Source organism: Geospiza fortis, unplaced genomic scaffold, assembly GCF_000277835.1.
Source record: "Geospiza fortis unplaced genomic scaffold, GeoFor_1.0 scaffold491, whole genome shotgun sequence".
Classification (NCBI taxonomy): Eukaryota; Metazoa; Chordata; class Aves; order Passeriformes; family Thraupidae; genus Geospiza; species Geospiza fortis.
In genome coordinates, this window is record NW_005054390.1 from 1,848,165 (window position 1) to 1,870,591 (window position 22,427).

At 35.5% G+C, this 22,427-nt stretch overlaps 1 protein-coding gene across 1 annotated transcript in view; it reads right to left on the reverse strand.

Moving 5' to 3' along the window:
* Window positions 1-22,427, reverse strand: part of PTPRD (protein tyrosine phosphatase receptor type D) — a 452,720-nt gene that overhangs the window by 98,706 nt on the left and 331,587 nt on the right. Inside the window, 9 exon segments of the mRNA XM_031060787.1 lie at window positions 78-287; window positions 6,091-6,181; window positions 10,757-11,010; window positions 11,798-11,895; window positions 12,327-12,424; window positions 12,426-12,870; window positions 17,737-17,854; window positions 20,053-20,079; window positions 21,952-22,145. Of these exon segments, the coding sequence (XP_030916647.1) occupies window positions 78-287; window positions 6,091-6,181; window positions 10,757-11,010; window positions 11,798-11,895; window positions 12,327-12,424; window positions 12,426-12,870; window positions 17,737-17,854; window positions 20,053-20,079; window positions 21,952-22,145 (1,535 nt within the window).

The window sequence follows — 22,427 nt, forward strand, 5'->3', positions numbered from 1 at the left end:
AGTGGAAAAAGCATTGAAAAAATGCTTCCATGATTGTGTAAGGTAATTTAGATATTGAAAAACATTAACTAACTTACAGATTCTGAGTGCTCCATTACAGCCAATACAAAAAAGACGTATTCTTGACCACTCTGCAGTTGCTTATTCTCAAATCCACCATAATGCTTCTTATCCCCCAATGTGAATTCCGTAGGAAGAACTTCAAAGTGAGCTGCAATATATGGCTTTAATTCAACTTCCCTCCCAAGACGAATGCTTCTGCGTTTCCTGGCTATCTCCTTAAGCAGCTTTAAAATGAAGGAAGGGAAAAGAGAGGAGGGGGGAGAGAGAGAGCAAACATGAACAGAAAGATAACTGTAAACAATTTTAACGTAACTTATTGACAGTGTAATGAGAAAATCTAATGCATGACCAGGAACTACAGAAAAACAATTTATCCACATTTCATGGGATATATCAGTATCACTAAATCAATTGCAAAATCTTCCAAATTCTTGACATTCTTGTCAGGATAAGATACTAGCAGGCAATTGCAGCGCTCAGACTACAAATATAAAACAACTTTTAGATACTTTTGTGTCTAGGAGCAGGTTGGGAGAGGATAAGAAAACAATATATTTTCTCTGGGGACATACAAATACGCATAACATATTACATATTATCTATCTATCTATCATCTATCTCTATATTGAGTCATAGAATAGAATTATAAAATCAATTACATTGGAAAGGACCTCTAAGACTGACTCCAGCCGTTAATCTAACACTGCCATGTCCACTCTTAAACCATGTCCCTAATCGCCAAAATTACACATCATTTCAAATACCTCCAGGAACGGTGACTGAATCACTTCTTCTGATAAACAAAACTAAAATTTACATCAGTACAAGATTAGATGCCAGGCTCAAACTTGGAAAACATACACTTACTAATAAAGGAACTTAATCTCAGCTGGTATAATCTGTTGATGAATTACTTATTAAATCAGACAAATGCTTCTTCAATACCTTTTTTTGCTTTACATATACTGGTATTCCACAAAAATTAGTCTGATTTGACTACAAGGAGTCTGAATTTCTCCTGTGTGATAAATTATGACTTCTAAGGTCTCTTTGTGATTCCCTTTGTTTTTTGATTATGAAACTTTTAGTTAAATCACAAATTTTTCTAAGTAGTTTAGTCTTTTCAGCACACTAATACTTTTAATACAGCAGATTAGCACAAAATTCATTTCTAGAGAAGAAGGAGACAAATCTCTGGAGTGAGATACTAAAATCCAATCTTAACTATATATATTAATTTCAAAGTCAGGGAAGCTTTCCACAGAATCATGGAATCACAGAATATGCTGAGTTGGAAGACACCCTCAAGAATCAATAAATCCAAGTCCTGGCTCTGCACAGGACATTCCCAAGAATCATTCCCTGTGCCTGAGAGCACTGAACTCTGTCGGGCTGGTGCTGTGACCACTTCCCTGGGGAGCTGTTTCGGTGCCCAACCACCCTTTGGGTGAAGATTCTTTTCCTAACATCCATCCTAAACCTCCCCTAACAGAACTTCAGAGCATTCCCTTGGGTCCTGTCTCTGGTCACCACCGAGTGAAGAGATCTGTGTCTGCCCCTCCACCTCCCCTCGCAAGGAAGCTGCAACTGCAATGGAGTCTCTCCTCAGTCTCCTCCAGGCTGAATAAACCAAGTGATCTCAGCCACTCCACATATGGCTTCCCCTCAAGGCCCTTCACCATCTTCAATGCACTCTTTATTTAGGCCACATCTTAGCGACCACATCTTTTTGTCTCCCTTCACGGTATCTTGTATTTTGCAATTACACAATTAACAATGCATGTAAAGCAACCTAATATTCACTCTGCTACTCAGAAAGGAGCTTTTAGTACTGAATAATTTGATAGCCCTTCTCACTGACTAAATTTAAGGTTACAGATACATATGAAAGCAAGTTGTGCCTCTTGAATCCAGGCTTCCTTAACATTGAGGGCATTTGGATGTTATACCTTCAAACACCTATGCAGTAAACTGCTTTCCAGCTCTAATGCTGTGTCTGTGCCCTGCTGCGGAGATTTTACATCCATTTACCTCTATCAATTTCAATGCCATGACACAAAAGCTGGTACAGTGCAATGGATCCCCTGAGCAAAAAAAGAACTGGCCATAATTTGAGACTAGAAATCATTATTCATTACTCAAGGACACTATTGCAATCAGCAGTCCATATTTCTCTTTCATTCTTCCTAAACAGTTTAATGAGCAGCTAGAGTCTATTTGCGTCGTATAAAAATGAGGGCAGCAGAGAACCGTAATATTGAAGAGATTTCTATTTAGTTACTTTATTGAAGGTGACTCTCACATCTGTTGGTAGCTTCCTATGCCCTGGGAAGAGTTACTAAATGCAGAACATGAGGCAGAGAATAATCGAAGTTTGTTCCAGGTTAGATCAGCCCTTATAGGATCTGCTGAGTGAAGCACTATGAAAAGTTTATCTCTGTATGATGCCACATTTTATAACAATGGCTATGCAGAGGGCTGAGCATTGGCTATCTGGAAGTCTGCCAAAACATGAAGCTAAGTGTTGGGGTAGTAACAGTGCAGGCTAGCTTAAAGTCAGGAGCCACAAACACAACAGCTCTAGTAGATGTGTACGGCTTGTGCTATCCCCGAGGGTAACTGATACTTCCATGCACCACTTCCACTGGAATTAAAGTTGTGTGTCTGCCTCAATTAAATTCATTGTTCTTTATCATATGTTTCCAGATTACAGTGTATTTACAATTTAGATTATAAATAACTCAAAATGTCAAAGTATGGTAGGAGTACAGCAATCAAAATTAATTAAGATTGAGAGGCAAAGAAAAATGTTTGATCTTGATAATTTCTTGCATTTGAAATAGTAACAGAAAACATATATATTGGAAGAAAATGGAATGATGAAGTACAGTATTAGAGTGACCAGGAACTGAGTTCTGGCTATGAATGCTAAAAGTTAGTTAGCCTGAGACAAAATTAGTGAAACTTTTCAAAGGTGGTTATACATCACCTAAGGCCAGTTAACTTAGGTGTCTTTGTGTGTAGATAAAAACTTTGTCTGTAACATTGGTTACACATGACTGAGTAGACCTCAGGTGAACCTCCAGCCTCATTAATGTTTCTTATGGAAATGGGGTTGTTGCCAAATATCATTACTTGTTCATCTATCTCCTATTGTAAACTATACACAGATAAAATTACTGAATTCATTTAAGACTTAACATGGCAATCTTTATTCAGATTTTACTGCTTACAGATCTAAAGTAATCCTAGTAGGTAATACTTACTGCAAATCATAATTTCTTTTTCTTTTCATTTATTTGCATGATGTGTCTATTTAAAGTCATTAAACTTCATGATAATAAAAAAAAAGAAATTTTGAGTTAGTAAAAAGGACTGTATCTCTAATTTTTTTTTTTCAGATACCAAACATCTAGTTCATTATCTGCTATTTTGAAACTATCTTAGTTTTTTTCAGAGCTGAGGTTCAAGGAGCAGGAAGATTAGGTAACTACAATAAGGCTGGAGAGTCTTTTTGGACTGCTCAGTTATGTAATGGAGTTGTACTCAAGAGCTGCCTTATTAGCAAAAACTTTCCTTCTGACAATCTATGAAAACTATTTGGAACATAGTTCTTTGAAATATCTATTACCCAACCAATTCTGATACCAGACACATATCTGAGACCATACGAAAAATATAAATATGTACAAGTATCCTCACTTGATCATCAGGAACTATTTGCTCAGAGAGTAGTGGTTTTTTTGAAGGGGGGGTGGTGTGGTTTTTTATTTTTTGGTTTGTTGGGGTTTTTTGTTCTTTTTTTTTTTGTTGTTGTTCTTTTTTTGTTTAGTTGGGTTTTTTTTTATTGTTGTTGTTGGCTTTTTTGGCTGTTTTTTGTGTGTGTGTGTGTGTGTGTGTTGGTGTTGTTATTATTTTTTTCCAAATGTATTTATTGTGGCACTGTGTTCACAAACTCTTCAGGAATAGCACACTTGATAAAAGGCATACTTTCCAAAGCTGGAAGCAAACCAGTCTTTTAAGTAATAGAACCTGAATGAGTTAGCATGATATGCAGTTGCTGCCTGCTTTTAATGTTTTTCCCTGCTCAGCTCTTGCTATATGTATTGGTGGCAATTGTAAAAGATATATCAAAGGGTTTAGTTCTTTATCAGAAATAACTTCATTTTCCAGTCAATGCTTATCTTATTTCTTCCATCATTAATTCTACAATGTGGTATCAATTATATCAATAGAAGTGGGAAACAACCCATCCTGACGCAAATATTTCTGAATTAATAAATGTTCTTTATCAATCTGTTATACCAACTAAGGCAACACAACTTGCAGGATGATTAAAATGACACTTTGTTATGAGAATCAGCAGGAACCATAGAATTTAATCGCCAGAAAGTTCAATGTCATCTGGCATCTATCCTTTAACCTATTAATGCTGCTGAATGTGACTACAGCCTTTGGATGTTAAAAGTGGGTGGTAATACTCAATCAGTTTCCATTACTGTATGGATGTGGCTGTCAGAGTTTTACTGTTTAACTGTATTTGATGTCACCTATGACTATGATCATGAGCTGATGGCATTTACAATCCAAGTTCTTTTAAAGGGAAGAAGTTAATAGATCAAAGTGAGCTATTGCTGCAATTGAACGAAGAGAGATGATCACATAAATGAAACTGGTCAAGAAGAAACATAGGGGTGAATCAGTTAGCCATCATGCCTTCCTCTGAACAGTTGTTTTTAATATTCTGATTAAGGATTTACCTGTTGTTGTGACAAGGACTGAAATAATTCCATTTATATTTTGAACTCTTTCTACAACACTGTTAGTTTGGTGAAGATCTTTGTTTTCCCTATATTTTGGGGCAAAATTTGAAATTTATATCCATTTTGTCAATGGCTGGAGAGAAAAGAACATTTATGCTTGCTCACAGGTGATCAACACTTCCCAGTAACTGTGTTATGGAGAAGTATATGGTGAGGTTATCTCTGTAACATAAATCTCTTGAATCCACCAAGACAAAATAGAAAAATAAATGGACAAAATAGAAAAATAAAATAGAAAAATAAATGGAGTCAAAAGAACACTCTATCAGGAGTGAAAAAACCTGATTCTGGCCTTTGAATTGCAGACATATTACACATACGAAGTACCACAGCATTTGAATGTTATCTGAAATCTTGGCCAGATACAATGAGAACAATAATAACACCACCACCTGTTTTTTGTAGAAGTCTGTCATAAGGGGCGCTTGAAAGATTTTTACAATCACAAAAAGTAGCATTATTACAGATTTACAGATTGAAAGAAGAAGGACAAGTTTGCATGAGCTATATTGTCCTTTAGTGAAACAGAAAATGGGGGTAAATATTGTATTTCCTGGAATTATTGCTATATCAATAATATACTGAATTGATTTCTAGCATTGCTGGGATTGTTTCTAAATGAAAGTAATTCCTCCCCTTGGATTAAGGTCATTTACAGTTTCAGACGATGACACTATGTTGCTCTTTCCTTCCTTGTTCATGCATTTATTTCTGATCACAAACTGTGGGTGGAATGGACGTTATGTCTCACTAGAAGTATTACAGTATATAACAATGGTGTAAAAACACCACTAGAAGGTCAAATGTTAAACTGAGGTGCAAATTGCAATTTAGCATTTGTTACAAACTTAGTAAACACCCCTCTAATGAACCAGACCTTTATTACAGTTCATATTGTTGGTGATTAAGCTTTTGCTGACAAGTCATTTCACCTCCTGCACTTTTGCATCAGTCTTTACAATAGAAAAAGAATAAAATATTAGTGTCAAAATATAAGACACTGTGCTCTTTATTTCAACTTAATGTCTTTACTATCTTCTCACTTAAGTAATCTGAATTTCAGTTTTAGTCTCCACAGGCAAACACAAATATAAATATAAAGTATCCTGACAAAACTTTTAAAACTGGTGAGTTAATTACCTAAAAGTAGAAAGATTGCTTCTTTAATAAAGGAGAAGAAAAAACCCCAAGCCGTATACAGTACCTCATCTAACTCCATTTCATCTGGACTCTCCCATGGTTTGATAAACTTTCCACGAGACCTCTTCAAAGGCACAATAACTATGTAATAGCCTCTGTAAATGACAAAGTTGGACAAAAGAGAAGTTGAATGAAAAGGAACAGACAAATTGATGGAGTGGGTCTTTTTAGAGGAATTAAAGAGAAAAGTGATATGTTGAGAATAAACTTCTGCACATTAATATGTCACTGCAGTCTTCCAAACATAGCTGTAAACATTCACACTCATGAAAAACATCAATTGTAAAACATTTGACAAACAAATGGGACCAATTACCTGCCTTTTTGCGCAAACATATAAATATTTATAAAAAACTTTAATTACAATGTACTAAAATGCCAACATGAAATACAAGAACCATAGGTTATGTATGCCCTGCCACCATCGCACTGAAACAAAATCACAAAGCCCTAAATTGAAATACATTACCATATATTTCAATCTCAATTACCAACCTATCTTCTCCCATTTTAATGTATAATCAGAATAGTAGGTTTAAAAATTTAATTTTTTAATGCCAATATCATAATAAAGAGAAAAGAAGGCAAAGAGGACATACATTGCACCCATACTCTCTTTCTTTTTGACAATCAAATGCCGTTAGCTCTATCTACATAAGTATCCTGTTCACAGTCATAAGTAAGAGAGCTTGATATATACTCTCTTTATATCTAGGATTTGGAAATTATATGTACCAGTTTTGCTCAGAAATATTTTCATAATAATATTTTCTTCCTCTCCACCCATGGAAACTAGTAAATTATATTTTCTAGTGTGATGGAGATCTGCTACTTTTATTGCTTACTTCGCAAAACCTGGACATGTGTCAGGCAGATCCATAACTTCACATTAATGTGAGGGAAGAAGCAGTGGAATCACAACAGCAGGACATTCAGGGTAGTATATGTCTTCTTGATAAACAGACTTGTCACAAAGTCAAGCTCTCCCCATATCAGGGGAGAGGGACAGAAACATTTTCTTTGTTTCTAGTAACAAAAGCTTATAAAGGTGTTTCTGGCTCTCATTATGGAAGATAATTTTAGTCTCATGGGCCATCTCCTCTTCCAGTCTGCTTTTTTTTTTTTTACAACCCATTCAACCTTCTTCAAAAGTATTAATTTTACTCATGAAATGCAGCTGAAAATCCTAAGTAATTAACAAAGAGTCTACAGAAAAGGAGCTGCCTAAATGCTGGCTCAAAACCATCTCAGTCTAAGCCAACACTAAACTATCATTTTTACCATACCATTGCAAGCCATTGATCCATTTTAATGATCTCTTCTTATTTAAATCTCTTTCCCATAAAAGAAATGTAACAAAACCGTAGGTTTTCAGCTCCTGTAGAGAGTATGTGTATTCGTTAATATTTGTGTTAAGAAATTTGAGGAAATTTTCTGTGGAAATGCTAAGTTCCAACAGGAGCACTGGAAAACAGTGTTGCCCACAGATTTTTAACTAGTGTCCCCTTGCTGTATTCCAGTATTTCAAAAAACATCTGTAGCATGCATTCTTATAGTGACAACATTATAAATAATCTTTTAAAAATATTAAAAACTGTAAGGCTGGTTGACCCCAGGTTTTAAACCTGCATTGGTCTATTAACAATACTTTTAATTTTAAATCCTAGGAAACACTGACTGGCATACCCTTTCTTTAACAGATGTGTAAGAATCAAGACAAAAAGAAATGAAAACTTGCCCCTCTATGTCTTTCAAACATCAAAGACACATATTTATCCTTTTCTTTTTCTTCATCTTTTTTATTTTTTAAGCTAACAGAGCATTTATACATTTTTCTTTTCAATCAAATAACATCCAGCACGTAATTGTAACTTTCCCACTCTTTTTCAGTTCCCTAATCAAAGTCTCCCTCTTGTAACTTTGAAAATCTACTAAGACTTTCGGCACACTGAGAGTATTTTAAACTGAAAGAATAAGCAGATAAATAGTAAGCAGAAAAATGAAAATTTTCACACTAATATGCAGTGCTGCAAATTGTGAGGGACAATAAAGTTCTGTGATTTTCAGTTAATTGTGCAAAATGTAGCGTCTCCTGAAAAACATGTTTTATAGTTTACTTTGTTATTTGCTTGTTTGTTTTTAGGTTGGAGTTTTTCCTGGGGGAGAGAGGGGGGAGGGTGAGAAATAAAGGGTTTATTTAGATCTTGTTTTATCTACTAAGTATTTGAGAGGCCAAAGTTTTCCACAAAACTCTGTTTTTACTTAAGACTTTTCAAAGATGTAAGAGATTTGGAGAAACATGAACTGTTCTTTACGCATAAAAATTGCCTTGGAAATAGCCCAAAATACTAAGAGAAAGAAAAATTAAGAACTTGCTCCCTTGAGATGAGCAAAAGAGATTATTTTACATATCATAAGGTGAGCTCTGCACCAATTTCTATCCTGTATCACCATCAAATGTTGATAAATACTACCTTCTTTAATTACAAATATTACAAAGGCTTTTATAATATTACCCTCAATCTCATTACCTATTCTGCATTAGAGCAAACTATTACCTGTTTCACTTTGTGGGTAATTAGTATTATTGAAAATTTCTCAGTACTTCATTGTAAGCTAGGGACAATCCTCAGCATATAATGTACCAATAGAGGAGCAGCATGTCTAAAAATGTCAACATGACTAATACATGAAATTGTTATTCCCATATAAAGACTAATGCAGAAAAACCTTACTTATTTTATTGGGGCAAGCATCAGGTCAGGCTTACGGTTCAGTATGTACTTGCTTTGGTATGCTTGCTCCAAGGGTCAAGTCAATCTTTGTTGTTATGTTTTATTTTATCAAGCCTGATAAAAACTTAGAAAATAGATGCAAAAATAGGAGATACATTATTTGCAAAATTTGCAGTTGGACCCTATAGATTTAATATTCCTTTTCTGATGTCACTTAACCTCTTTAACTTTTTTACACTATATAAAAAGAAAGGAATTGCCATTTATTCCAGTGCTATCTTCTGCTGCTGTTAGATCAGCTATCCTGCACATTTTTCTCTCTGTGAATGCTCTGCCTCATAAATCTTTTCTGACTCATTCCATCTTCAGTCTTCCTTAGCTGCATTTGTTACTGACCGCATCTTACTCAATCTAATGATAATGACTACATTTTTCAGTTTTTCATCCTTTAAATGTTTCAAAGTCATTTATTTCTTGACCTTACCTGCCTCAAAATCTTCAGGCAGTAATGAAAGAGGGGCAGCTTTCTAGAAAGCTGTAAAAATCCACCAGGGAGACACAAGTTGAATTCCCATCATTTAGTGACAGGCTCATTTTCCTCCCCATTTCCTTTACATTACATATGGGAACCTTACAGGTCAACAACAACCACTATAAGCAGAGCAATAATATTTACTGATTGTATCATGCTTCATGTTTTCCTGGCAAATCTTTATTGTCTAACCTTTCTAATCCCTGCTGACCACATGCTCTCAGGTCTTTAGTCCTGTTTCTGTTTAAATTTCAACACCACCTGTTCCCTTCCAAAATCTATGTAACCTCTGGAAAACTTCCAACTTTTTTAGCAAAATCTCTTGTTTTCTTTCTGAGACCAGTGGAGAGGACAAGGTATTTTTATCCTGATAAAAACTATCAGAAATAATTAATCTGAATTAATTTAAGTGCAGTATGAATTCTTTAAAACTCGACATAATTCTTGAGTGACTGAGTCTGAGTACATCAAGGAGCCACAGCAGGATAGTTATGCATTGGTAGGTATCCATTCTTTTTGAGATTATATATTGTTCAAAATATAATTGGTTTTCTGCATCCCTCATTTTGCAGTTCGTAATGAAAAACAAAAGTACCGTGAGAAAATCTGCAAACTGAAGGACAATCAGTCTTTATACAAGTCTTACATACATGGCTAAGGGATAAACTTAAGAGTTCTAGTTGGAACTGACATACAGTGATCATCTGTTCCCATTACCTCCCCACTTCAGGGCTGACCAAATGTTAAAACAAATTAAGGGCATCATCCAAATACCTCTTAAACACTGACATGCTTGGGACATTAACCGCCTGACTAGAAAGCCTCTTACCAGGTTGAAAATGCTCATAGTAAACAAATGCTTCCTAATACATCTGATGCAGCTCCCCTGATGCAGCTCTGAGGCATTGCCTCATATTCTATAAATGGATCTCAGTAAGAAGAGATCAGCAGCCCCCTCTTCACTTCCCTTCCTCAGGAAACCACAGAGAGTAGGAGGTCAGCCCTTAGCCTTCTTTTCTCCAAACTAGACAAACTCAAAAACCTTAGCAGCTCCTTACAGGATATCCCTTTCAGTCATCCCATCAGTTTTGTTGCCCCCTGTTGAATGCACTCAAGGACCCTTACAACAGAATTTGACATTTGCTTTAATTTTCATGCCACTCATGACTGCCCAGTGCTCCAATCTATCTGTATCCTTCTGTAAGGCATCTTGTCCCCTGAGAGAGTCATCAGCATCTCCCAGTTTACTGTATCAAATATTACACTGATATTAGGTCAAATACTACTGCAGAGTACTGTAGTCTCTGAACTGTTATAAGGAATAAAACCATGGTCGACCATCAAGAGTTAGGAGGATCATCTCTCTGGAGCTAAAAACAATGGTATGTCATTGATTCACTCACTTTATATTCTCATTTGAGGGTACTTCTGGAAGTTCCACAGTTATCATGCCATCCAAGTTGGTCTTTCCAATGAAAACTGGCTTTGTGCGAAGCACGTCTGGGGCAGTCTTTGCGGTTACCCTGTGCTGAAGACCCCCAGCACTATTTCCTCTGTTTGTCAGGACAAATGAATATGATGTCTCTGGCTTCAAGTTTGTGATCAGCTTTTGAGTAGCACGTCCATCAACCTCCATTTTCCCATCATCATAAAGGATCTAAGTTAATAAACAAAAGTAGTTTTGGTTATTAGGAGAGGGCAAATGATGCTGTCACACTGAATTCAGGAATCAACCTACCTATAAATTTAAATAACAAATAAATTTAAATTTATTTGGGTATTTTAGGGTGTAAAGCAGAAGGGAATTCACTACTGAAAGTAAGCTTCTCAATTTCAGGAAAAAAAGAGTACTACATTCATATAAAGCAATGAAAGCAATGTAAACACTCCTAAAATCCAATTTCACTTTTTCAAAGTAAGCAGCTTTTCTTGGACCCAGAATTTATGGCAAGGTACTCTTGTTAAAAGTATCTTGATTTTTTCATTCAGACTCCTTATTTAGAAAGGTTTTTGTACCATTTAATTCCTAAAATACTGTTCTTCACTTGTCACTGCCTGAGATGACACAAGTGATTAAGAATGAAGCAGAAGAAATTCCAGGCAAGACTGCATGTTACTCTGAGTCTCTGTATCTGGATAAAGCTATAGCTAGTGGAGTAAAAGAACTGCAAATCAAAAACATGCTGTTGTACGCTGAGGAGGCAAACCCAAAATGGTACTCAACTGCATTCTTTATTGAAAGGACTAGAAAAAAAGAAGAAAAAAATTATTTTGTTCCACTGTTTTCTTTAAAATACTGTAGTGGTGAAAAAAAAATTAGCAATCTTAGAAACAACGATACCCCCAATACATATTCACAATTCATGTTCAGTAAGCTACTTAATCAGGTAAATACATTGTCTAGTTTCTGTCATTTTCTCTTGTACAAATGGAAAGTAACTTACTTTGAAAGGCAAAGCTGAATTGTAGTTTTCTGGAATTTCCCAGGACAGCAAAACAGAAGTCTTCATTACTGCTTTAACATGAAAATTTTTTGCAAACACTGCTGGAAAAAAAAGAAACAATGTATATAAACAACATCTTGGAGCTTAGATCTTCTCATTTTTCCACTGCTACTTGGGAGTATTAGCTTTCCATTTAGGTCAAAAATCACCAAGAATTCAATTCTCCTACCTGTTTGTTCATATTTAAATATCACATTTAAACTCATTCTCACTCTTATCTAGTGCAACTCAATACGCACATTTTCCTTACCTGAAGATGTCGTGAAGAAGTTAGCCAGAACTTGCTTGGCAAGGGACAACTGAATTCTAAGGCATCCAAAACATATTAAGATTTATATACTTTACCTTTTGTGTTTGATGAACCTATTTTTATGAATGGGCCAGTCAGTTTTTTTATACCTTCATATACACTGATATCCAAAGACCGATACTCCTTTAAAGGTCAACGCCATAAGCAGACAAATCCTACCTTGATCCACGGGTAGTGTCCTGAACTGGACACTTGGACTATATGGACCAGGCCCTTTGCTTGTGTGGGCACGTACTTTTACATCATAAGTGGTATCTAGGGAGTTCAACTGGCTGGTAAGCAACATTGATATCTCTGTACAAGATGGTATATTTGGTGATAATGCCATTTCTTTCTGCCAAGAGTGGCATCTGCCAAGTTAATTGGACTGATGTAGAAGTAGAGCTTTCCGAGTGGAGATTTTGGGGAAATCCACTGGGTACCTCTTCAGGAACAGAAATCTCTTTAACCATCTCCTCCCCAAAGCCCACTTTATTTCTAGCTGAGAGCCTGAAGACATAAGAAGCTCCTTTGTGAATGTCTGTGGCCGTGAAGTGATCTTCCTTCTCTGAGAACTCCATGGTCGTTAATGTATCCATGTCTTTGCGACCAAACTTCAGGCGATAACCCTGCAGCGGGCCAAAAGTTTCCACTGGAGGATGCCACTGAATTAGAGCCGTGTTCATCTGTGTGTGGCTAATCACAAGCCGAGGTTTGCCTGGAACTGTAGCACAATGTTATTTAAAGAGGATAGATATAAACACAATTGCACCTACAATTCTTGAGGCTAGTTTTTTTCGCAGGAATAGGGATATATTTTCTCCTTCCTCACTCTCAGTTCCACATATTACTGTCCTAATGAAGAAATAGTATCTGGCTCCTGCACTATTTAGTAATGCAGCATAAGGAGCTGCAACAGTAGAGACATTACTGCTTTTGTCTTCTTCCCTTACCATTATTTCTAAATACAGAGCTTATTCAGATGCACAGGATCTAGGAACACAAATCAAGAAGTAAACTTCCAACAAATGTCTTATGAACGGTCCTGTGTCACAAATCCTTGTTTGCAAAAAAAAAGAAAAAAGTACTGTCATACGTTTTCATATACTTAATCCAAGGCACATTTCCTGTAAATGGGAAAATAATTAATGAAGAAGTCACAAGTTTCTAGATAAGTTTAACATAACTTTATCATTAAGAGTAAAAATGTAGTAGAAGTCAGAAAGTCAGAACAACCTTGCCCTCAAAAATCATTACTACACAGGATAGAGCCCTGTCTAGTTTCTATACATAAATCACTTCTGCCTCCACCCTTTCAGTGTGGAGAGATAATACAGTTTGGAATTTAATATTTTGCAGCATGGCTTATCACATATGATTTATTTTATACCATGGTTTTTGTACACATGAACTGGATTTCTTTTGAAGAAGGCTAAATTGGTAGCTTTTCTTAAACTATACACTACATACAGTCACAACCTTAATTGGAACCCATTGGTCTAACTGGTGATTTGTCTTTTAGAGAAGTTCAGACTGGTATGTGTCCAGTGGTATGGACATTGAGGAGGAATTGAACTGAATCAGTCCAGAGAGGACTGAATCCTAATCAAGTCAGAAACACCATTATAGAATTTATATAATGTACATTTTTTGAGTCCCAATATGAATTCTCATTTACTGGTTCTATTTAATTGATTAATTAATTTTAATTTATTCATACTCATTTGTATACATTTCTTTTATATTTTCATTAATAGTTCTATTTCAAAAAAGTCTTTTTCTATTACAGTGATTTATTTGGTAATGAAATATATCCATAACTATTTAGAAATTGGTACTCATTCAGTACCAATGCCTGACAGGTCAAGAGACCAGAATAGTTTTGGGAGTAGTACTGCAATGACAACCCAGTCTTCAACAAAGACTGATTAGTTTCATCTGTATTTGAAGCCTTCCCATGTGAATGTAACTGCTGCACTGTGAGCTCTGGTTCCTGTATTTAAACACTTCAATAGATTTTATTACTTATCTTCAGTTCTCAGGCACCCAGCAAATCAGATTGTTATTGTCAGATGGTCTAACTGCCATTGCATAAAGAATTAGGAATAAGGAGGGAAGAGTAGCATGCCTTAAAGAAAATTCTGCATTTAGTAAGCTCTTTCCTCATTACATCTGTCATAAGTCATGACATTGCTTCTCATTTAATAAGAATTATAGGTAGGTTTTATGTAAATTTTCCAAATTTCTTTAAATTTAAGTGTTGAGTTCACCTGGCAGCATTCTGTGGAATCTTGTGTTTTCCCACATTTTCTGCTTGCTGCGTAAAGAATATCTCTCTGATTAGATCTGACTTTTTCTCAATGATAACTAAAAGTCTTTATGGAACAAAGAGAAGTCTGTGAAGGCCTTTTGCAGACCATATTTTTCTCTGCATTCTATTACTGGCACCAAATAATAGTTTACCTAAAAAGAATAATACCCCTTCAGTTTTCTAGAGGAGAGATTATTGGAAAGTATTTTTGTAATAAATTGCCTTTTTTTTTGTTTTGTTCTTGTGGCAGACTTCACAATTAAAATGACATTTTAAACTCTGAATAACTACAGAGAAAGGAAGAAAGTAGTACTTGCTCTTGATCAGGGAATTAATAATGTTTACTTCTCCAATAAAATGCCCTGTGACTAAAACAGTAAATAATAATGGTCACTTTTTTTAATACTGTAAAGCCTATCTAATGTTGCGAAGCAGATAAATTTCTTTTCATTTCCAGACAGCTTTCAGTTAACATTTACTTTCAGTATGACTTACTTATGAATATTATAGTCTTTTAGGACAAATGACAGGATTCTGTGCAGTTGTATATACAGCTGTGTCACCAAACAGCTCTGTCTAGAAATTTCTGTTAATAATCTAAATTTTCCATGAGTGTAAAAGAAGTGAAATTGTCCATAAAATAAAATATATTCTCTGATCTAGTGAAATCCTCTTCAATTAGAAAATAACAAGATATCTTTCACACACCCCTTTGCAAGAGATATTACTGCTGCAATGGCTTGCCATCACTAGTAGAAGCTCATGCAAGCTGCCTTCGTCAAAGTACCCGAAATAAGTGTTTTCTGTTAGCTGCTATAAAGTACGCCAATGCCTTAATATAAACTTTCTTTTTTTAGCTGAAATTTGTATTTCAAGGGTGCTGTTCGGTATGAAACCAAAAGACAAGTAATGGACAAGCTATTGTCCCATGAGATTCTTCAACTACTGTGACACAGAAATTAAAGGTCTGATCAAAATCTTCATAAAAATTGTATGATATCACTGACTAGTACGTCTTCATTTTTATCAAGGTCTTGTTAATCATACATTTTTTAATTTCTGCCCCAAGTAATCTAGTAAGTGCTTTGATTTAGAAATGTTCAGTAACAGTTTTTATTGCATCTGATTTTAACAGTGAGGAAGGGAAATCAAACATAAGACAAAAACACACTCTTGAATAAAAATATCAGCTGTGTTCAGTGACTATACTAATAATTGAGTTACCATACTATAGGATTAGTTGGTGAATCTTTCCTGCCTAAAACTGTAAATTATACTTTTGTATCACTAACTGGACAGTTGAAGAGTTACTTATTGTCTCACAGAATACTTTACAGATAGCTTCTCTAGTAAAAGTTCAAATATCTATTCTCCTTTCATGTCTTTTATGGATATAATCTCAGTCAATCTCATTCAAACTTTAAAAGTTAGACTAGAAAGCACATCCTTCATTTTTTTATTGTAGTATTCCAATAGCACCTTTCTAGGAAAAAAATGGAGACTGAAAGTGAATAGGAGACTGCATTACAGACCTACAACCTGTTAATGCATCATTCCCTTGTGTGATGCATTCTCACAGAGAGTGAGCAGGAAGCTCTTGGTACTGACTATAGTCAATGTCTCATTTTTCAAAAATCTGGATATAAATTTTTCTTACAAAAACAGCCCAAACACATCAAGCTGTAACACAAAGTGAAGACATTTCATACAATCTGGAATGTATGAAGGAGCAGAATGGTAACTAGCTGTTAATCCCAAGAACAAACATCACTTGTTCACAGGTTTAAGCAAATGACAAGAACAGTGCAATATGAATTACATTTATAGACATGCCTCTGATTCTCCGTTGCTGTTCAATCAAGTTCATCATATGGGACATAGGATTTGTTCTGTCTTTTTAAAGCAGAAGCATCAGAGTTCTTGGTAGAATGATGCATGAACAGTCAATAAGGACTAAATGCAGTGAAACTTTAAGTTTTGCAAGCATATTTCCATAACTTATGTTTATGTTAGGAACTAATAAAATCTCAATTTATATAACTGTGTTAAACTGGGAATTTATGTAACTGATCAAACTGGGAATTGAGCTTTAAAAAAGAAAATGAATCCAGTGCCCTTTTTTTCTTAAATCAAGTTCCAATACATGACAGAAATAGATATCACCTTTTTTCTCAGAGTATGAGAATTCAGGAAAGATAAGAAGTTAGAGGGTATGTTTCAGCAATAGCCGAGAGTAATGACTAGAATGTATTCTGAGATCTGAAATGAAGCACTGTGCATCTAGCCATCAAGACTGAGATTTTTCCAAGGAATCTAACAAGAAAAGGATATAGATGGTTTTGATATTAATACAAGATATGTCCTGCATTCAGTGATTGTTTTAAAAACTGAATAAATCACTATAAATACAAATATATACTCCTTTTGAATTTTATCTATTAGCATAAACAATACATTGTTATTCAGAGAACTTGTAAAGGTGCTGTATGTGACTGTAATAGAATATCTTTAATGGCTGCACTACAAAACCCTGAAAATGAACACAATACCTACAGATTGTGAACATTTGTAGGTAAGCATGACACTAAACCTGGGTTAAGCTGTGCCACAGAGACACATTAAAAAAAGAAAAAAAAATTGTTCCTCATCTAAAAGCAGTTTGGTTCATCCCATCTGTGCTAACTGCTGTATTGGTTATTCAGTCAGGATATCCAGCCTTTGATACCACCTGAGATCAAACACAGACTGAACACAGTGGCAGAGTGAATTTTGCACCAGTTTGTTCCTAAAATTGCCCCTGAATCAATGTGGGCTTCAGGGTTTCACAGGATGGAGTTTCATTCTGTTTTCCAATTCTCTGCTTTAATAATTACATTCTTCTGAGATAAGTTGTGAATGTCTTACAGATGGTTTCTTTCAATGTTTTTACTAACAGGTAGCAGTGCTGCTACTTTCAGGAAGATCTTGAAAGCCCTTTACAAGTTTTTCAAATATCCTTCTGAGCTGAGGAAAAATTTTTATTTTTTCCTCTCAAAGAAGACACCAATTTCAGTGGAAGAGCTACTAAAAGCTATAAAGTGACCTCATCAGGAACTAGGAAAGGGATAAAGGGAGAGCCCTATTTTTATATAAATAAATGAAGGTCCAAATACTGAAACAGAAAATCCTATGTCCTAGAAACGCTTTTCACACAATAGGAGATTTTCAAACAGTAAGAACAAAACAGTAGCAGAAAAAGCAAAGGATTCATTTAGAGCTCAATTTGTGTATAAGTATTACCTGCACCAGTCGTAGATACAAGTTTGGGTTTGCTGCGTGCTCCGTCACCTTTAGTTGTATAGGCTGTCACAGTGAAAGAGTATGTGGTTTCAGGCTGAAGCCCAGAAATTATCATTTCCTAAGATGAAAGAAAATAAAATAAGAACAATTAATTTAAAATAGATTGTTTGTCAGGAGAATGCAGAACACTTTAGAAACCCATTTATATTACACTTTTGAGCTATTGGCAGTGATAGCAAGCATGTGAGTGCACCAACAGACTGTACTGTGTGAAATACTTGATAATGCCAAACATTTCACTCACTAAAGAAATGAAGGACAGTACACATCCAAACAATATACCTCAGGAAGTTTAAAGCAAAAGGCCAAAGGCTTAGTGGTATGAACAGTGAAAAAAGTCTTCTGAAATACCTTGCCTGAGGAATACTACTGACATTGTGAAACACATGCACATGCAGAAATGAGAAACTCAGTTTAACTTAATCATTAACAGGATATCACACTTATAGTTCTAAAATGCCTAGTAAGAAAAATGCGTGCATTTACATGCACACTTTTTAAGTAATGATGGTTTAGCTGAACAAAAAAGCCTTGTTACTTCCACAACACTTTCACTGCAACCTGTGTCACTGGGTAGACTGCACTGCTCAACACCTGAAAGGACTTCAGAAACAACTAGCCCTTCAGCTCTAAAACAACTATGTAAAACATCACTAAGAATCTGGTCAGGGGATAGATTTGATGGCCCTCAGACGACAGCAGCTACAAAACAAGTATCTCCTCAGATAGAGCAAAGCATCAGCAACATCAAACTGTATAGATGAGATCAAGGGTGTATCTTTTCATATGTGTGCGCGTGCACACGTATATGCACACAGAAGATGCTGAATGGTGTATGAGAAATGTACTAAACTTATGTCCTGCTACAGGGACTGCAAGAGGAGTAAGTTTTGACACTCATAATGTAAATAAATCTTATATGTAAATATAAAAGGACAGTATTTGTAGGTAACTGATGGGCCTGGAGTCCCCAGCTTCCAGTAGTCCAGTAACCATTGGACTACTCCTTTGCATTTTCATATGGTTGAATAAACTTGCACCATATTTCAATGCTGCCAGAGGGATGGTGTATTTATACACCTAAATAAATAGCAAATGTGCAATCACACATCCCTCAGATGCAACAGCCATGAAACATTAATATAAAAATCATGGGCCAGACTATTCATAGTATATGGATTTTTCAGGATAGTGGATATCAGCTTAGTAAATGTGTGATTAGAATTCAGCATTGTATTTACAGTCAGTTGTTAGCAATATAGAAATAATTAGATAATGATCAGAATGAGTGGGCAAAATAGCTCAAGTTAAAAAAAAACCCAAACAACAGAATGAAACAACACATAAAAATCTACTATCAAAAGATCAACTTCTTAGACTCTATCTCAGAATTTAATTGAACTGTAAGACCCAAATTAGTAAGAAAGACTTCATATCTTTCATAAGAAAACTGCACCTGGTACTACCAGAATTAAACTGGAAAAAGCAAAAAAAACACCACAAAACCACAAAACAGAAAGACTTATGAAGACATTAGTTTCATCTAAAACAACCAGTACTTCATGGTGTAAGAGCTATGGCTGTGTGTAATGTTTGAAAGTGTCGTTTGGATACAGCAAACATTATTACTTAGGTATAAACACTGCAGAGCATCTGGCTTTCCTGATAGCATGCATTTATTTTGTACAAAAGAAAGCACAACTGACTTCTACTTTCAGTTACACACAAAAAAAATAATCTTAAAATGAATACAGAAAAATACAACTATTGGTATGTAACTCTGAACCACTTCTGTTTTATTTTTCTATCACCTTGTAAAGAAGAAATTGTGAGGCAAAATTAGCGACAGCCATCAAAGAGGTGAAAACACAAATCAGTGCTGTACATTTTGGCATCATGCTAAACCCCAGAATAGGCAAGCAACGGTAACCCTACTCTCCCTGGGGTAAAAAAAAAAAAAAAAAAAACCAAAAGAAACAACAACAACAACAACAACAACAACAACAACAACCAAAAAAAAAAAAAAAAAAAAAAAAAGGTGTCATGAGAGAAAACCCTTGATGTTAGTTAGGACCATGCATTTGTGCATATGTCAAAAAAGCACCCTGAAAAACAACAACCAAAAAAAACCCCAAAGAAAGGACCCAAAAAACCCCATAACGCAAAACAAAACGATAGAGTGCTACAAGCAAACAAGCAAGACAAAAAATATCAACCAAAACACACAGTTTTTCTGCCCAGTCAAAAAGTACTTACATGTTCAGTAGTATCATCATATTCCCACTAATTTACAGTAAAGGAGGTCGAAAGGAAAAACAAAAGAAATAAGGAGATTTGTAGCCTGGTTGAGATAAAGTTTTCTTCTTTATAGTAAAATGAATATGAAAGATGTCTGAAAAAGTCATGTACAGTTCGAATTATCCATGTAGAATCACATGAAATTTGGTAAATCAAATCAGGCCAGGCATTTTTAATTCAATTTCTGTTTTCCCTAAAATCCAGCTACTTCTTTTTCACTGACAAATAAAAGAAATAATGAATCCTCTTGTACCATGTAGTACTATTTCATAATAGCTTTTTTATTAAAAGTTACCAAGGAAGAAATAAAGGCTACCTGGTTTATTTAAACAAGTTACCAGGCTATATACTTCCATTTCCTGAACTAATTCAATGCATTAAGTTTTGAAACCACACAGATATTTTACCATTAAGGTCTTCATACCTGCACTAGCCTTGTTCACATGTGTCATAGAAGTACTACAGGCAGGAAGGAGTGGTGGGAAGAGAAAGGAGTTGACTGTCCTTCCTGAAACAGTGGCAAGTAGGCTGGTCAAAGCTATACTTGACAAAAGAAGAAATACAACTTTTGCCTTTATGATGTTTGGACTGTAATATCTCATCTAGTCTCCAGTTAATGACCTTCTATTATTTAAAGTAATTTTAATCCCCTACCAGAAAAAGGTTGAAAGCAAAAATTTGTGAAAAGGAGAACCAAAGCACACTAGCATGTCCTTTCCCTTCCCACTTCCTGATCTACTTTCATCTTTGTCTCCACTGAATTTGAACCATAACAACGCCATGTTTTCCAAAATAAGAAAATAAGTACTGGCAGCAAAGTCCTCCAGAAACAGGCACAGTACTTTACAAAGAGAGTCATGAGCAAAATGCAGGTGTAGGAGACCTGCTCTCCAAAGAAGTGTCTGCAAAGCTGAAATTCAGAACAAAAACTGAAGAAAAGAAAAAAAGGCAACCTCCTATTTGTTTACTCATGTAAAATGCTTACAAAGTAGATTTTACTCTTTGATTTAGGTTAATAATTTCTTTTAATTTTGTCAATCCAGTCATAAACTGTGAGCTAGCAGTGAGACATGTAAAATGGATAATAGTTTCCCATAGGATGACTCCTTTAGTGTCAGGAGCTTTGTAAATCTTAAATTTTACAGAGCACTGGTATATCTCAATCAGTAAAATCCTAGTTTGAGAAGCTTTTTAAACTGGATGTTTTCATTATCTCATATTCTCGTACTTTCTAAAATAGATGGGAAATTTTGCAATACAAATAACCACGTACCTATTCAAACTAAGTTCCTCATTTTATTGAAGTTCCAGATATGAATAATGGAAAGTATAATACCTCAGTGGTTTCTAAAGTTACATTAAGAACATTAACTTATTGTGAACTGTGTAGTAAGGTGCGTACAAGAGAGAAAGAGAGATTCTCTGCGTAATCAGAGAAACACTGTAATAATAGGCTAACACGGGCTCCTAATGATCCTAGGCTCTCCACTGAAACACTCAAATAGGAGATAGGTGGATCAGGCCATGCACAGTTTACTGCACTGACTCTGGATCAGATCACCCTGATGCTTAAGAACTTCAGAGCACATGTTAAGTCTCTTAAGGTTTAACAGAATCAGAACAATGACATAGCCTAGCATTTAGTTGCAGATCAACAGAGAAGAAAGTGTCTTGTTTTGGCCCAAGAACCTTCAAATGCAAGTGTTCTGAAAAAAAAGGTTTGAAAATAGACACAGAAAATGCTAGCTGGTAGACTGTTCAATAGTAAGAAAAAAGATCCTCAACAACAAAAGGCAACTCTTTGGTAAACAAAATGTTTTCGCTGTGACCCAGGAAAGAAGGGAGTGTCCCGGTTACCTGTGCATCTGCCAGCATGATGTCTTTCAGCATGGGCTGGCCCTTTGGCTCTCCGTTCTCCATCCTCACGTAGTGCACCTGGTAGCCTCGTATCTGGCCGTGCTGCTTATTTGGCACAGGCGAGCGCCACGACACTTTAACAGCAGTGGAGTTGACAGCCTCCACCTCGACTTTGCGAGGAGGACCACTAGGAACTGGAACAACATCATTGGACAGAAGAGAATTACAGCCACCTGTCCCACCCATGCCTTTCGCTTTTTTTAAGAAAGGGCAGACTCACTATGTTGTCTTTGAAGAATACAAATCATTCAGCAAATGAAGAAGCTCAACAAATCTGCTCTACCTTTCAGTGAAAAGATCAAAAAACATGACTGATGCAAAAAATGGAAGAAAAAGGAGTAGTAGAGAAATAGAAAAACATGTAAAAATGTACAAAAGCCAAGGAAGATGCTTTGAGATTCAAAGCATTATAGTAC